Source organism: Epinephelus fuscoguttatus, linkage group LG14, assembly GCF_011397635.1.
Source record: "Epinephelus fuscoguttatus linkage group LG14, E.fuscoguttatus.final_Chr_v1".
In the NCBI taxonomy this organism is placed as follows: domain Eukaryota; kingdom Metazoa; phylum Chordata; class Actinopteri; order Perciformes; family Serranidae; genus Epinephelus; species Epinephelus fuscoguttatus.
The window spans coordinates 11,657,633-11,676,246 of NC_064765.1; the positions used below are offsets into that span (position 1 = coordinate 11,657,633).

General features: G+C 41.3%; 1 protein-coding gene across 4 annotated transcripts in view; it reads right to left on the minus strand.

Moving 5' to 3' along the window:
- Positions 1-340: 340 nt before the first annotated feature.
- Positions 341-18,614, minus strand: part of mta1 (metastasis associated 1) — a 77,287-nt gene continuing 59,013 nt past the window's right edge. Inside the window, exons 10-18 of one of the 4 annotated variants that reach the window (XM_049596520.1) lie at positions 15,973-16,047; positions 15,093-15,151; positions 11,628-11,848; positions 9,126-9,277; positions 7,656-7,845; positions 7,456-7,545; positions 5,534-5,689; positions 1,366-1,510; positions 341-1,194 (exon numbers count right to left, since the gene is read on the minus strand). In XM_049596520.1, coding sequence (XP_049452477.1) covers positions 1,401-1,510; positions 5,534-5,689; positions 7,456-7,545; positions 7,656-7,845; positions 9,126-9,277; positions 11,628-11,848; positions 15,093-15,151; positions 15,973-16,047 — 1,053 coding nt within the window. In that variant the 3' untranslated portion in view covers positions 341-1,194; positions 1,366-1,400. Of the gene's footprint in view, positions 1,198-1,360; positions 1,511-5,533; positions 5,690-7,455; positions 7,546-7,655; positions 7,846-9,125; positions 9,278-11,627; positions 11,849-15,092; positions 15,152-15,972; positions 16,048-18,614 lie in introns of all 4 variants that reach the window. The other 3 variants (XM_049596519.1, XM_049596518.1, XM_049596517.1) reach the window with 3 other exon arrangements.

Below are 18,614 nucleotides of genomic sequence, written 5' to 3' on the forward strand. Positions count from 1 at the left end.
GCCATGTAAAATTAAAAAAAAAAAAAAAAAAAAAGAGAGAATTTTTGATCTATATTGCCATGTAAAATAAAGGCATTTTATGCTTTGCACAAACCCTACAGTATGTCTGGGTTGTATTTTAAGGGGAGACTTGCATTTTACATTTTAGAGTACACTTTACCCATGTGACGAGCCCTTCGCAAGCTGGAGTTAAAATGATGTGTTGGATATTGGTATAGTTTCTGATTTCTACCATTTCTATGAACCACTTTGACTGATGTTTATATGCAAGTGAGGAGTTGTAATCAATAAAATAGGCTACTAATGAACATCAGGATAAACACATTCAAGACAAAATGATGGGACATGAAAGCAGAACACATTCCTGCTTTTTTTAGTTGTTTTTTTTGATGTTTGTTTACAAAACATGGCTGTGTTTGTGCATTTAATCTTTTATAACACTGATATTTTTTAAAAACATATAAAGCAGTTTGGAATGAGTTTTGCATATACCCTGTTTGCATACCTGTGTGAGGAGGAAAGCACCTTTCACCTCTGTGCACAGACACCAACAGAAGAGGGAAAATCAATTATCTTTTTTAATTACATTATCTAAGCATAGATGCATTACTTGTGAAAAAGGTAGAAAAAACAGCAAGTCTTTCTCAATAAGTTAAACCTCTCTGGCCGAAGAGCGGGGCCGGCTCACAAAACATAAGATTTCCCGTAAAGCATTCAAATTCGTTGAAACAAAAGACAAGGAGTTAACTCGTGTCGCTGAAATAAAAGTGCGTCTCCTTGTTGAATTTAACTTGTTAAAAAACAAAAACAAAAAAACAGAGAAGATGCAAGTGGCTTATGTTACAGTCCTTCCACCCTTTTCCACAGGGCTCTGCAAGCATTTTTCATGAAACTTCAGAAGTTCCATCGTTTGATCGACAAACAATAAGCGGAGTTATAGTTGGTAAAAAAAATTATAATAACAATAACAATAATTACAATAACAGTAATAACAAGAAATGTAAGTAATAAACACAGTCCTGTACAGTCAGGCTCATCTTCTGATTGACCACAGCCAAACTGATCAATAATCGATTGGTCTTCAGCAGTGTGACAGACCCGTACTGACTGAAGGAAGGTGGCCAATGCTGTCGTCTCCTCAGCTGCCCTCGGCTATGGTTCATTGGAAAATGCCTTTCCATCTCATGTCACCCTCTGCTGCAGAAGAGACACAAAGGAGAGCGTTTATGAGCAGTGAAAGAAATCATGTTCGCTTCTAATAGAACATAAATCATATAGAAGTATTCCGCACCTCATTATAAGGTCTCTAATAATGTTTGATTAATTCAAACAGACAGAGCTCATCTTCAGTGTGTCTCACCTCACCAGGGTTTGTAGTAGAGGTCGTTCCCACAGAGTGTTCAGTCCAGTTCATGTACCTCGTCCTGCAGGGAGACCGAGGGCCGCCCGGCCTCACTCAGACGTTTGGCCATGATGTCCCACTGTGGAGCCAGGACTTTGGATTTAGAGCCTGCAGAGGAGGAAGAGGACCAGAGATGTTGGTCACACACACATCAGACCACTGACACTGGCACAGGTTTACTAAAGGATCAAATCTTCTGCCCCCTGGTGGCTCCATAGAGTACTAATTTCTCATGATTAAACCTTTTTATTCATGTCACTGTTTTTGCCTTAATGTTTGATTGTTTTCACCTGCTCATTGTGGGGAAAAATACACCCACAAAATCTTCCCACAATTCTCAGGTTTCTGGTTTCACTGCCTCCTCTGTGTTTCCAGTCAGAGCTCATGAATGTTTACAGCACTCCAGGTAATCAATGTCCACTAATCACATCTTTCTTTTTTATTGAGAAAGATCTAATAAACAGCATTGAGTAAACAATTGTGTAATGTAAAGGACAGTTTTGAATCAACCCCTTTATTGACAGTTAACACACTCTCCTCTTCAATTGTTTTGTACGGAAACAATCAGCAGCCTGTATCTGCCACATACCAATTAACAGTAAGATTATCTTTATAAATATTTATTATTATGTTGTTGACAATCTGACTCGGACAAAAGCTTCATTTTTTTAAAAATATGGCCAAAAAAAAAGCGCGCTTGCTTGACAACATCTATTGTAAGTAATGTACCATGTGCTCCAATACACATGTGGGGTCTGACAACGCAAATAAAGAGAAGAAAACAAAGTTATAGCCACAATATGTTGTTTTGGAATTAATTTTAGTTTAAAGATTAAACAAACAAAATACAACATGCTTATCAGTAAACGTTACTAGTACCAGAAAGGAGATTTCTGAACTCTGTACAGGGCCAGGCAGCCGTTTCCCCCCGATTTCAGTCTTCATGCTAAGCTAAGCTAATCACTTCCTGTTTCTTGCTCCCTACATAAAGAGGAAATACACAAATTTTTCGCTTTCAATTATCTTTATGATGTGATTGTGCATTGCACTACGTAATAGGTACAGAATAATGATACCATTAGTGTTTAGACTGGCTCCCGATAAGCCTTGCTTTCACAATGCAATTCTGTCTGCCACTGGGAACGACCTCCCGAGAAAGTCAAGGTGCACAAAGGAAGTACGTCAACCAATGAGCAGCCAGAAGAGGAAGAGGACAGCTTCTGTTTTCCCCGGTAGCTATTAGTAGCGATGCTGAACTCCATTTCCCTTAAAAGTCTGAGGTCAGAGCTGGGAATGACATCACACAAAAGCTGATGTCATTCCAGAACAACCAGTTGGAAAACCAGGATGTTGTAAGCAATACGAGATCAATCCAGGTTAGCCACTGTCAACACAACCAGCTGATAACACTGCATTAAACGGTATTTTGCACATATTAACATGGTAAACACATCCACAGATAGAAGTTGGACATTGTGTGTATGACACAAGTGCTATTAAACAGTATAATACTACAACTTTAACTACTGTTGATGTGCGGAGCAGCCATCTTGGATTTTGAGGTCAGGGTTGGTGAGGTTCACTTCAAGTACAAATGGGAAGCACCGCCACCCCCAGTTACCAGAGAGTATCAAGGTAAGTTGTTTGCAGTCACTATACCCAGTAACAGAAATGGCAGATGTTGAAACAACTGAAGTATAAACAAAATGCAGTGTGTCCTGTGTTGCTGGTAGCTGCTCAGCTCTGAGGAAAACAATCCGGTTATCTTTGCAAGAGCAGCGCCAACAATAATACCGTTTGGAAAAGCTTGGGGCAGGAAAGCTGGAAAGTTGTCTGTTTCCACTTTACAGCACAGACACAAAAGTGGTTTCCACCTACTCTCAGCCAGCAAATAAACAGATTACCCAAACTATTCCTTTAAGTTCCAGCCCCTGTACAGAAGAGTTAGTTTAAACTAGAATTACTGCCTTGCTGTTGTTTGCCTCCGCCAACCAGTCAGGATGCAGTTACACCCACACCTGTCCAGACTCATATGTAGCCACAACTGCAGACAATTCTTCAAATATGAACGTTGCTGCAAAGAAGCTACATATGCTAAAACATGGATGCTTCGCACACATCTTCAACCCAGCAGCACAGAAAATCTACACCACAGTTTCAAGGTGGACACCCAAAATTAAAGGTCTGTTTTTTTCTTCCAAAATTGTCTCATGAGTGCGAAACTTTCATCCATCATTAAAACTTTCTGAACAGGTTCAATTTTCTGCGTTTTTCGCATCCGTCAGAGCCTATGGAGATGTTTGACCAAGAATCAGTGAAGAAAATGTGGCAGCGGGACACAGCTGAGACAAGACAGAGGAACAGGCTGCCAAGAATCATTTCATGACCCAGATATCTCACTTTCAACAGGTCAGGTAGTAATATTCAGGTGGATGATGAAGAGGCGGAGGATGTGGAGACAGAGAGGGAGGACAGCTCCGTCCCCACATGCAGCTGCGTTGTACGCATGGTAATTAGTGTGCAAAGTTTCTGTGCGTAATGATTGTCAGTGTCATCAGTTCAGTATCCGCCCAAATGTCTCCCCTTCTGTTCCTGGGTTATGTTGAATAATGGGCAGAAAGTGTTTCTGCAGAACACTGTGATGTCAAAGAGAAGCTGACCTTTGACCTTTTGGATATAAAATGTCATCACTACATCCTATTGAGACATTTGTGTGAAACTTTATTACAATTAGCGCATGAGTTCTTGAGCTATGTCTAAAAACATGTTTTGTGAGATCATGTTGACCTTTGATCACTAAATTCTAATTCTGAGTTCAGGTGGACGTTTGTGCCAAGCTTGAAGAAATCCCCTCACGGCATTCCTGAGATACTGAGTTCACAAGAATGAGACGGTTGGACAACCCGAAAAAATAACGCCTCTGGCCACGGCTGTCGCTGGCACAGATGCATAAAAAGATCCGTTTGAATTCGATGGAAACAACAAAGTCTCGACTTATGGACTGAAACAGAAGAAATACTGCAACAACCAATTAAAAAATAATACTATGAAAATACTTGTCGGAACCCTCCCTGTCTCCTGACAATTACACCTGATATGAATGACTAAGTTGATAAATTGATGGTTTAAAAAAAAAAAGCTAATCCCTGATTCTTGATCCTGGCAGCTTTCCAGCCTAACTCTGCCCCTGGTGTATTATCTCAGCCTGGGCCTGAGGTGGGCTCACAGACCAGTGGAGATGCTCTCCCTCAGGATACACTTACCAAGCCCTCCTCCTCCTCCACCTCCTCCTCCTCTCCGCTGTTACCATGACAACATAGACTGTAGCCTCCAGCTAAAGCAGCAAGGCCGATGCGATCCTCTCTCTCTCTCTGTCTTTCTCTGGCATACTCTCACTCTCTTGATCTCTCAGTCTGTCTCTTCCCCTCTCGCATTTCACAAGGGAGAGGGGAAAGTGGGACATAACCCAAAAAAATAAGAGCCCCACACAAACTCTTAACCCTTCGGCGATGGATCTCAGTGGTGTGTTGTAGCCGTCAAAGTGAGCTGCAGAGCTCAGATGTGCCTTCATGCTCTTCTAAAACATCCATTAATAAATGTATAGCAGAAGATATTAAAATCTTAAACATTTATGTGTAAAGTAATACTTTTTGTTTGTGTTAATAAAGGTAAAATATTTAAAATTAGACTGTAAAAAAAACATTAAAATTAGTTTAAAAGCAGAGCACTATTCCACTCTAACAATTCATACATATGAACAACTGCATTTAGAGTCACATTTGCACCAAAAACAACAAAAACATTAAATTAAGAAGTCTCATTTAGATTAGGTGATCCCATTTGAAGGAAAAATACATTTTTTACATCTTATGTGATGTTTATTTTTAATATAGCAGGGTTTTAATCGAACTAGTGTGTCAATATTCTATAATAATTAATTTCGGAAGCTAAAATCCAAATATAAATTGAGGATGACATTCAAGATGTACAAGATGTAAAAGCTCTGTTATCATGATGCAAAAGTACCTGTGGTGCAACATATAAAGTTCAGGGAAAGTGGAAAACTTTGAAGCTGAGTAAGCAAACACACACAAACACACTCACGCACACTGTCTTCCTCCTCTCACTCACCATCCAGTCCGTTGTGCTGTTCGTAGGTGCGTTTGCCCAGGATCGTGGGTGAGCCATTGTTGAGGATGGGGGAGGACTTTATGGGCTTCAGGCTGCCTGTAGAGATGGACGCTCCACGAATCATGGGCTCGGGTTTGGCTGGACGGGGATGTGCTTCTGTAGGTGAAAAGGTGAGAGAAGAAACATGAAGCGGGGTGGAGGGAGAAAAGTACTACAAGACTCGACTCGCAAAAAAGTTACGGACAGTAACTGGTGCTTTTTATGGTATGGCCATGGTCAGCTCCAAGTGAGCTGAATCAATACTAGAAGGTGAAGTGAAAAACACTACAGGCCACTTATGAGACCACTGATGCGCACAAACCTGCCATTTTTAAATGACCACATTATTATTACTCACTCGACACAGATTTTTAAAAAAAATTGCAGCCATGAAAAATATATGCCGTATACTACTCTGTACAGCTGACCAAGCACAGACGTCACTATATTTGGTTGCCTGTGAAAAGATTCAGCAAATGTCGTGTTGAAGTTGATGTCATGGCAGTTTAACGTAGTACTGTTACTGTGATCAGCTGAGAACTTCCTACCTACACTGAGGGGGCTCCATCTGTGGTGACAGACAAAATAACCAAATAAGCCGAACCATGTAGTGGAGCATTGGATAAGCAGAGAGCAACAAGAAGCAACGAAGGATTACAAGACAAGAAGAAATTAAGTTATCACAAGCGAACTGTTGAACCAGAACTAGACAAGAAACAGCTAAGATACTTGGTTGGTATTGATTTCAAGGTACCAAAAATTTCTTTAAGAGCTCAGAGTTCTCACAGTATTCAGAATAACAAGATATTTGTTCTTTCATACATATTTACAAAGGTACTTTCAGAAGGTACAGTAAGACGACCATGGTAGCTTTGATCCTTCAAAAAGAGCACACTTACTATTGTCTCACGATCAATGTGTGTTTATTACAGGAGGACAACGTGTTAAAAGGATACTTTCCTGATTAATAGCCAGGTCTGTGTCGCTGTGGTGTTGTGAGTGTGTGCAGATAAATGGTGTTACAGCATCTCACGTGCCACCAGCTCCCCGAGCTCCCTGCCCCTCCAATAGCTGAAATCCACTGGATGACACAAGACACCAAATGCCACATCAACCAGCGGATTTTTGCTCATGGCACGGATCATCTGCACACACGTCCTACACTGCAGTGACACAGACCTGGTTGAAAATTGGCAAAGTATCCCTTTGAACAAAGGTGCGTAGGAGAGGGACGAGCAGAACACAACTCCTGCACACTGTCTAACTTGCAAAAATAATGATTTTAATGCTGCAACGTTTTGATGACTAATCAGGCAGTTTTTTAAAAGACTGTTACAAAGTTATCCTTAAACAATATCAAATCAACCAAAGTTCAACAAGACTAACAGTCTACAGTCATTTTAGTGACTCTGTGAGCAGGTAAGGTTCACCAAACTCACCATCTTACAATATTTTAGCGTGCTAACATGAGCTAATGACTAGTTTTGCCAGTTTGGTCATAAACCAAAGAACAAATCAATATTTTGAACCCATGATGACACTGGAGGAAACACTAAGGGATCATCATCCATCCTGAGGAGAACATGAATGTGTACAGCAAATTCACAAACTTATCCTTCCAACAGTTGATGAGACATCTCACATCATCTCACATCTCAAAACCACAAATGTCAACGTTATGGTGGCGCGAGAGGAAATGTCTGGGGATCACCAAAATCAGCAGGCTTCATCCTCTGAGAGCAGGGTGTCTATACAAAGTTTACAAAATCTCATGGTAATCCATCAAATCACTGTAGAGATATTTCAGTCTGAACCAAGTGGAGGACTGACAGAGTGACAAACTCAAAAGTGAGAGATGCAGCAGGCGACCGGCTTCTTCTTACCTAAATACCGAACCACAGACTCCAGAGGTTTACGTTCCACAGGTTTCAGTGGCAAAGGCTTTTTTGGCCCATCTGGCAACCTCAGGGCACCTGCAGACATTTATAGCACAAATACAGTAAATAATTACTTGAATAGATAACACAGTCTACGTGTGAGGGCAAAGAAAAGCTGGTCTCTTTGTGCAGTGTGAGGTTCTTACACTCTGCCTTGATGGCTGCTGTGTTGACAGGGAGGTAGGGGTGCCTGGCCAGGAATCGCGGCCTGATGATGTCCTGGCAGATGCGACGAGCCATCCGCGTCAGGCCGGTGGTCTGCAGGTAGAAAGCCTGTCGCGTCTTCACGGCGAACTTGGGGCTGCCACTGTGCCTCAGAGGCAGGCCGTGGGGGCTCTGGAGGTACGAACAGTTAGAGAAATGTAGAGCGATGCCAATGAACACTGATGGACTGGGGACGGGTCAAATCATCACCTGGTGCTAAAGAAAACATTTGGAGTATACTGCCATCTAAAATGGATTTAATTACTTGAATTTATCGATACTGGTTGGCAAAAAGGAGCTGACTGGAATGTGTCCCAAAATGCATCGTCCATTTAACACACTGGCTCGGCTAATGTAGACAGCCACAGTCATTTAGGAGCTAATAATTTACTGCTGAAGAATATATACACCCTTCATCAGGCTGGCAAATATTCAGAGTGTGTGTGGTGCTTAATCTGGCTTGTTGACATAGTACACACAAATGGCATGCACACATTTACAGTATTTATACATTAACATGCTTTATGGCTTCGTGTGAGGACAGTGTTGTGATCTGAGAGTCTGTAAGAACTGTTGAATGTAGAAACACATTTAAGGTGAAACAGTTAGTCGAGAGTTACAGAGTGAATTCAGTTCAACCTCCATAAATTACTGTAGTTATAGACCCAAAGAACAGGTGTTTGTCTAAGGAACATTTAGATTATTATTATTTTTATTATTATTATGGTACCTTTTTGCAATTACTATTACAGAAAAGTTCTGAATTGTCATGTTGTTTTTGAGGAACGTTAAAATGAATCCATGCAAGCTAACAAACTGTTTCAGATATGCACAGAGCTCAGACGATTATTTAAGGGGTAAGTGTGGAATTTTTCAATGTGGACCCTATTTTTCTGTGTTTTATGTCTAAATGACATGAATGAATGGGAACAACACTTCTTGAGATTGGTCCAGTATTGACTGCAACGTAACCACTTGGGTCATGTTCACATGACCCAAGTGCAATTACTTCCACTTAAAGTATTTGGTTTTGCCACTGACAGGCTAAATTTGTTATTCAACAAAAAAAAATTAAACACTTGCTGGTTTCAGCTTCTTAGATGTGAGGATTTGATGCTTTTCTTTGTCATATATGACAGTAAACTGAATATCTTTGTGTTTGGGGTGTTGGTGGATAAATAATAAGCAATCTGAAGTCAATTTTTCTTAAGATTTTCAAGCCAAAATCATTACTTGATAAAATTATTCGTAATTATGTTGGTTCAGCTTACATGAGGATGAGAAGAAAAAGGTTTTCTCTGGAGGATGAACTCATCCGTTAGGGGTACGATAAGGCTTTAAGGCAAACATTAAGGCTGCTATTTGCAGAATAAATAAACTAAATGTCCAGTGAAGCGTGTGTGCATGTGTACCATGTTGTTGCGGTTGGGTCCAGGCCTCTCTCCATCCAGTCTTGTTGGCATCTTCAGCCCTCCGTACTTCTTCCAGTAGGTCCAGCATGAAGCACACAGGCGACACTGCATGTTGGGAGGTCCCCACGAGTACCACTGGTAGGAGCTGCTGGCTACACACACACACACACACACACACACACACACACACACACACGCGTATATCAAACGTGCCCACAATGGCTCATAATCCACACATAATCATGAACACGTGCTCATGTGCATTCAAGCGAGAGCACAACCTTTAATCATTCATCACTGAATTAACTACAACCACTAAAATAACTCAAATAATTCTGTGCTGCGGGGCACGTAAAGCTGTTCTGTCTCTCCTCTGCAATTTGTGAATCCAATATCAAATGTGTGCTGCTCACAAACAGTATGTGCTCATTAATTTATTGGTTTTAAAATGAAGATGTATCCTCTTAAATGAATGTTTGGTTTAAATAAGCGGTCATTTGCAACAGTGTGTTAATGAAAACAAAACACAAGAGGGAGGTTTACAAGTTGTATGAGCAGTTCAGTATTTGGTTGTTGGAATATTTTGTTAGATGTTAACAGGACAGTTCACCCCAAACTCTTATACACACATATTCACCCTCCTACCTGTAGTGCTATTTATCAGTAGATTGTTTCAGATGGAAGACTCAACAATAATGTCTCTTTCCAGAAATCCTGACCTAGTTACTTAAGATTACCAGCTCCTCCAGGATGTTGCAATTTCAGCTGTACGGCTAATTTTACTAATTTAATCGTATAAAATCTCATTCCATTGTAAAGCTGCATGCATCATGTTGCATGGTCAGGCCCTCCTCCTTGACAGAGACACACACACACACAGTGACAGGGCTAACTGTTAGCTTTAGGGGCCATACACATGCTGCATTTTTTTGCACCCTCAAATTCATTGTTTTCAATGTAGCCGCGTTACAGGCGCGCTCAAACGCCAGAGCAGCCAGAGCAGCATACATGCATGCATTCCCAAGTTCAACTTTTGAAAACCCAGCAGCACGCACTCAGGGTTTCAGGTAAGTGGGCTACACGATGCTTGTTAAGGTTGCTTAGCAACAACAGACACAACCTACCACTGCGATTTTGAAAGCTGGTACAAAAGTAGTGCTCTGTGCCTGACAACCTGGCATTTTCCAGATGGTTAAAGATGCGGCATGTGTACGGCCCCTTAAGGCCCGCACATACTCGGGCGGAACGGACTCCGCGAGGAATGTCCGCAGTCATTCGGGCTTTCATAGTCGAGCGCACTTCCGTGTTGTAGTTTTCTGTAAAAATGTCTGTGAAAAATCCCCGCGATGTGAAAAATACATGCCGAGCAGTCACTGGTGCATGGAGCGGAGTCCGCGCGGTCGTAAAATCTGAGCTTTGTGTGCACAGGGCTTGCGGATGTCCGCTTTGAGTCCGTGCGGACCTCCGCGGAGTCCGTTCCGTGTACGTTCCGCCCGAGTATGTTCGTGCCTTTACACGGTTAGCTTTACCCAACAGTAATGTAATGACAGTCGTGCCATTTCGGTGTTGGCGGGATATTGTTGTGACTGCTTAAATGGCTCAGGGTTGGATTTTAGCCACTGCTGCTATGTTAGCTCATGCTAACAGTTCTTCAGTGCTGAGTCTAACAGCAGCAACAGCTGATTGTCAGCTGTCAGACATCTCTATGGCCAATATCTCCAACACTCCAACTCACACCAAAACAATCTAGATTGGTAAATAGCACTGCAAGTAAGAGGGAAAACATGTTTTTTGATTTTGGGGTGAAGTGTCCCTTTAAGTTTCAAAATTAAGAAGAATGAAAGCCATAGAAACAGATACTGCATGTATACTAAATTCCAAATACAAATGACATTAAGGATGTTTAGCTCTTGTGTTTGCAAGTTAAGATGTAAACAGGCTTTAAACAGCACAGCATCGTCACATTAACAGCAGAGACTTTGGAGTTCATCCATAGGCTGGTTAAATTAAGAAATAAAAACTTTTTCTCTTTGTTTTGTCCCTGTGTGCACACTAAACCAGCAATTTGCTCATAAAAAAATTTCCACTGTGGTTACATTTATAAACTGCGGCTTAGTGATTTAGAGTATTGGTAAATTTAAGATGACAACCTCTCGTTTCCTTTAACTTTCTCTGACATTTTAAAAACCTCAGTTGTCAAACTGCGCCTTGAGTGTAAAGAAAAAGATTGTGAATGAACACATCTATCAGTAAACAGACTCTTACATAATAACTTTTTAAGGTTGTTTTTCCGCTCAAGGTGAAGGAACTCAGAATGCAACAGCCTCTTTTAAATAAGATTGCACCTGTGAATGCCAAAGCAATTATCCAAAGTTCATCAACTACAGTTCAACAAGACTGGATTCATCTAAAATCAGGCTGATAATTGTAATTATTTTATTCAATAAGCAAAGAAACAGCAGTTACATGACAGCAGTGTTACTTGCACTGTGCATGACTTACTGTAGCAGCTTTCACAGGCTCTGCCGAGGCCGGGAGTCTGCTGCACCGAGCCTGGAGGTCCTGGGACCCCTGGGACCCCTGGGACCCCTGGAACCCCTGGGACCCCTGGGACCCCTGGAACCCCTGGGACCCCTGGGACCCCTGGGACACCTGCGACTGCTGCTCCATTCACCAGAGCTGGTTTTACATTGTTGCTCAGCTGGTTGGGGTTTGGCTTGTTGCTAGAGGGGGCACAAGAACAGGCAGAGGGTCAGACCAGCAGAGATAATACAGGCCACAGAGAACAGATAGCATTCATCAGCCTGCTGCCAGAGACAGCAGTCACACTCAAACTGTACTGAGAGCTGTCATGAATACTAATGAACTGAAAGAGGGGTTTGTGCTCCAACAACAGCAGCGGATATTAAAATACCACAGATGTTGCTGTAGAGGGTCAGAACAACTCCAAATTTCTTGACATCTATGTGTATTTAGATGAAAGAGTGCTGCGCAAATAATCTCTGATGTTTATGGGACTGTAACGGGTTGTGTGTTTGTACCGAACCATCACAGGAGGGGGGTCACAGAGAATGCACGGTTTGTAGACTGATGTACGTAAAGTTCACAAGCATGAGTTCTGTCTGAAAACTTTGAGCTGTACGCTGATGGCAACATATGCTGATGTCAGCACAACACCTGATTGGTGTGCATGTCAATCACTCTGTGGTGAGCCCAAATGAAACTGCAGAGCTGAAAGACCTGCATGATGGTTCCCCTGAGTAACAGAGAGAGTTGTGTATAAGATGAGGATGGTGTGTCGGTGTTGCTCCACTGTTTTAGTGTATGTCAACTGAAACATATCCAACATGCTAACACACATTTGAAGGCATCACCCAGATGTGCTGATCACCAGCAGTGTCTGAAATTAACTGTTTCACTCACTGGCGAAGGGGACTGGTGGATAAAAAACCCAAGCATATTTTTATTACAAGCCATAATATTAAATTGTTTTTTGTGTCAAATATATGTTTGTTTCAGTACATTTTATTGTGATAATAAGGTGTTATGTTAAAAGGTACGTTGAAAATTTTCACCAAACTTGATCTGAACATATCAAACAACTCATTATAGCATGTGATTAAAGCCCCGTTTCCACAAAGCAGTACAGTGCGGTGCGGTTCAGCTCAGATCTGTTAACATTTTTTCCGTTTCCACTGTGAAAAGTTGTGGATGGTACCAATGGAACCGTTCCGTACCGTCCCCATGTTTGGTCCCCCCTCTGTTGGGGTACCTATCACACAGATCTGGTACTAAAAGGTGGAGCTGTGAACACTGCAGTCTGATTGGTCAATAGAGGACGGTCACTCTGCTCAGGGCTGAGTTGCGGCTGGTTTTGAGGCTCATGTAACCACTGTTCATACCGTGGAGAGTTTAGTTCCCTGTGTTCAACAGTGATACAGGGTATGTGTCTCGGGCTTTGATTGTGAAAGTTAAGAACAGAAGAGTGAAGCTGTAATGTTCCACCGTTGACAGAGTGGGAGGCAATAAAGATTTTGCAATCTTGGATTAGACTACAGCAGCTCCGTGTTATCATTTTATTAACTACATAAGTATGGGCGCAACTCATAACCCTCAGCTAAACATTAGCCTAACGATCGCATGGGTGAAAAGAGACAGTTTAGCGGATCAGCTAAGGTTGCCTACGAGCTACAAGCGCTTGAGACAGTCATTTCTGAGGCATGATGCAAGTAAAAACACGTGTGTGCGTGTCAACCTCCAACACTGATAGAGGAGCAGTCGAGACTCAGCTTAGTTTTTTTATTAAATGACTACCTTCGGTACAACATTTACCCGCCAGTGTGGCAGATAGTCCTCAGAGACTTACTCACTAGGGCTGTCCCGAATGCCATTTTTTAACATTCGGACCTTCGGCAGAATTTATAACGAATATCTGAATATTCATTCACGGCGGGTGGGCGGGGGGTGGGTGCTGCGGCCGTGCTGCCTGCTCTCTCCAGTTTTACGCCAGGCTCGGCTGCTTTCAAAGACTCCTTGCGAAGCACTCCTCCGGGGTTTTTCAGACCTAATTGTATTGCGGAGTTTTGCACAGTGGCGACCGGATCTTTGCTCTCAAACCACAAAAAAATGCGATGGCACAACAGTATCCTTCAGTACATTATTCTATGCTTTCTTTTGATTTTCACATTGGCTAGTCATCCTGTTTAATTTGCCCTCTGATTAAATCGGAACCGTTGAAACAAGTTGTAGCAAGCCTCTGCAAGTAATTGGTTGCTGGCAGACACTGCAATAAAATGGTTAATCAGCAGTGCCGTGTACTGTAGAGCCGATGCGCTGCTGGTTCTGCCGGCCTGAATAGAATTTGTCTATTGTCTACTGTTGTGTACAGCATTTATAGACTGAGCTGAGTAGTGATGCGCGGATCAACCCGTAACCCGCAGGACCAGCGGGACCCGCAAATGGACCTGTGGGTCGGGCAGCAGTGATCATCTGTTAAATCGGTCTGTAGATGATATTTTGACAATATTGACTATTACTGTCATGGCATCCGAAGGTACTGATGCGTTGAGCAGGTGACAGTCCGCAGCCGTTTTCAAAACACACTTGTGTCACGCACGCCATAAGAAACTTGTTGAAACTTTAAACAATAATTTATTGTACAAAACAGGGGAAACAAACGTTGACAAAAACGGTTCCATAATTCATATTAAATTTAAAAGATAACGAAAAAACAGCTACAAGTTAGAGGGAATAGTGATAAAGTGGTAAAACTTGGCATTGATCCACAGCCTCAGACGGATGCGTGTGCCGTGCACAAGCTCCGTTGGTAGGCGATACTATATTTTCACATTTTTAACAATGCAATTTAAAAGTTTTGATTTTTACTGATAACCTACATTTACCAACAACAAAAAGACTACATTTAGCACCAAAAAACATATGTAAAAAAAAAAGAAAAAAAAGAAAGAAAAGTAAATTAAAAAAAAAAAAAAAAACGAATATCGAATACCAAATTTTCATAACGAATACCTACCCACAGAAACGAATATTCGAATATCCGAATATTTGGGTACAGCCCTATTACTCACCCAACAGAAAATCTACTCTCATTTGGTGCTTGGTGGGTGTTGATTTCAGACCCTGATCACTGGGTTGATAAATGGGGTGCTGGAATCCAACCTACAGCCACTGTGGCAAAGACAGTGCCTGCTCCACCCACCAAACTAACTTACACCCAAATGTTCCTTATTGCTATAGTGAAAACTGTTTGCCAAAGTGAAATGTTCTTTGTTCCCAGGAGAATGATTGTGTCTGTCTTTGACACGTGCACTAATGTCTGTTCAAAGTAAATGACAAGAAATGGATCCTTATGCATTTGGGTTTTTTCCAACTTTACCAAACTCAAACCAGACCATGACTTCTGTGTACAGTCACACCCCTTGATGAAACTTGCACTGAGGTACTCACTAGTTAGGGATGTAGACCTGCTTCAACTTGCTCTCTGCCTCGGCTGCTTTTAACCGTTTCTGGAGCACAGAGGGAGGTTGAGGAAGAGGAGGGAGGAAGCAGAGAAAGAACAGTATGATTAGAGAGGTCAGCTTCAACAATACCAGGAAAGCAAAGCATTTATGGGTAAAACTGTCAACCTTTAGTTCAGAACTACATATGGATTCAAGTGATTTTAAGGGTGCTTTCAGACCTAGAGTTGTCTTGCTTTGGTCTGAATCCGGGATTCATTTTGTTCCAAAGTTGTATAATTACCTAAAGTTGGTTCGTGTTCTCACGGCAGCATTTACAATCAGACTCAGATCAAATGCCTTGTGTGAGAAAGCTGCTCTTGATTGGTCAGAATTTCCATGCAGGAAAAATCCAGGAAGTAAACAAAACATTGAAGAAGAGTACACTTGCAAGATAAATGTGACACTTTCTAATGTCACAATGGAGGGACAACTACGCAGGTTGATTTTAGCGCCGCTCATCGTGGACTATATTGCTGTCATTGTTCATTTTAGTCAAACCATACAGTTTGAAAACGAGGCACGGCTCCAACTAGAAAACAATGTTTTGATGCATTGGATGTGCTGAATGTGCATATTAAGGCAGTACAGGAGGAGGCGCACATTAATAATCCTCCAGGACTGTAACATGCTCATGTTTAACCCAAACAATGTGTCATGTGACTGCAGTTGGTTCAGATCCAGGTCGGAACACGTTCTCACCACAAATGAACCACACCAGAGTACCGGACCGAGACCACCTCGTCAAGAAGGTCCCTGTTGTTACTGGTTTTGTCTGCTGTTTTCTTTTTGTAAAAAATTATAAAAATAATAATGCTGAATGTTTTTACCTGCTGTACATATCTGTCTGTGGTCTTCCACATGTAGTAATACTCAATAATACTTGTCAGGGACTTCCACGGCAGCTGGAGAAAAAGAGAGGGGACAAAAAATTATTTCAGTGTAGTTGTTATAAAAATGGTGCGAGCAGAGTGACAAAAAACGTGTAATATTGTCTACACACACAAACGCCTTTCAGCAGTGGATTTAGCACTCCCACATGAATACACAAATGTCTTTATCCCACAGTATTTTACTCATCTGTCGCAGAACACCCTTAAATACAGAGAAATTCTTCAAATAAACGACCAGCAGAATCTGTCTGAAGCCACTGAAGTTGCATTGTAAAGTTCCCTCTGAGAAGTTTGAGAGGAAAATGAGCTGTCAAGTCAAGGCCCCACCCATCATGGTGGTGTAGCCCTGTTGTTCAAGAGGAGGCCTTGGGTGGAAACCTGAGTGAGCAGCACTGACGGCAGCCAGCCACCAGGTGGTGGAGTGATGCACACAGTGAGAGCTCAGCACAGTGTGTGTGTTAAGTGAGGTCCACAGCACCATTCTTCTCAGGCTGAAAGGCAGCTTTCTCCGAGCTTTCGACCAAACACTTGCACTTCTCAAAGATATATCTGTGGAATGTTTCTCTGGATAAACAGTCATTGTGTTTAGCTGCAGCATCTTCACTCTTTACTATGGGCTGGCTGCAATCTGAGCTAACAAGACGACTATTGTGCCGGAGAGTTGTTCTGTTTAACGTCAGCTAAATAACTAAATGAAGTCCAGAAGAAGTTCAGCTCTGATTCTGTTGTCTCTGCACTCAGTAGCAGTGGTTACGGGCACACTGAATACCTACTGTACACATATCTAAATTAGATTATTGGGTATCCCACATACTGGCTGATGAGCAGCACACCAAGCGCTGAATATGTCTTTCTCATGGATCTTAAATGCTTATCAACAATCTCAAAAAAAAAAAAAAAAAAAAAGACCTCGACCACACAGAGATTGTGAGAATAATCTGACATCTTCACTTTGTTGCTAAGGTCTACACTTCTCAAATGTCTTTTTCCACGTTTTCTTACCAATGCTTACTAACATTTCATTAATTTAAAAATTCTCTTGTAGTCAAAAACAGGGTTGTGACAGTATGGATTTTTTCTTTAGCGGTCAGAGAGCAACGTATGCCTACGGTTTGACAGTTTAACATCAATGACAGACAGCTACATATATTAAAATGAGAGCGTATCGCTTGCTTGAAAGGTGTGAGTGAAAACCGCTTTGAAAAGGTTTGCAGTCTTGACACAGGACAAGCAACTAAAAAGTTGTTGTTTTTCCCCAGAAGCCCTTGAACATTCTGTTGGATGGCAGATAGTCATTAGCTGTGGTTACATGGACAATATTTCTCTAATCAGATGATAAAATGCTAAATAATTCTCCAGAAATAATTCTGATTTAAGATTAGAGACATAATTCTGATTAGAGATACCAACTGAACTATTTATATGGACACTAAATGACATAAATAACATGATAGGATATATATTCCTTTGAACATTTAATCAGAATATAACTTTTTTTGTCTTGCTTAAAGTGCCTTTACACTTTATAACAGGAAAAAAATAAATAAATAAATAAAGTACAGAAGGAGAAGATGTGTTTCCACCTGTTAATACAATTTAGTAATAGGTAACTCAGGTAGCTACAAATTACAGATGTCCCCTAAACACCTCACATGCAGGTAGTTACAATTTACAGACATTCCCTAAACGTCTCATATGCAGGCTTCTGCTGCTGGTAGCGATAGCAAGTTGTTATGTCCAGTGACTCTTAACAGTGCATAAAGCTATAGTTTCAAAATTAAAGAATATATATATTAATCAAGGCACTCGCACAGAAACGTAGCACCAGCAGAGGAATATAAATATATGTTTTTATTATTTATGAACAAATATCCTGTCAGCAGAGGGAGGTGCTTAGAAAAACTGTTGGCAAACACATACAGAAAAAATAGATTTATTCTAACCAGAGAGAAACGATCTGATTAAGCGTTAACATGCTTATTAGGTGCTAATATTTTCCAAAATTATCAAAGCTTTACCCAACTGAAAACTCCCTCTGATCGGGGCCTCTCTTCCAATTCAGGTGGTTTTATTCTGATTAATAGTAGAGTATCAGGGTCCATGTAAATGCTCCTTATGATGAGCATTGTGTTTATTATATTTCATAACACACTATATGCTCTCCAGTAACTTTCACCAGCAAAAACAAACAAACACAAAAAAAAAAGGGGGGGGGGATAAGTAATTGTGGTGATGACAGTGATGAGCTCAAGTTCCTGGCAGGCATCACACTGCAGTGGTAAACGATCTTGCTGTTGTCATCACAGCCCTCGTCAAAAATAAGCATTTTATAAGATGTAAGAAATTGCATTTGAATACTTTTCCCCTCCAGATTTTCCTCAAAACATCGAGTCTCATGATCATGATCATCTTATCTAGCAGCCAACTTCTCAATGGGTGGTACTGACATGAGATTTTTAATGATTTCTGAGATTTTTATAAAGTCCTTTAATTAGCTCCCGCTGTAGGACGTAGTTTTGGACACCATCCAGCATCTCTAAAGCTCACTAATTAATACGTCATACCTTGTTTGTTTAATC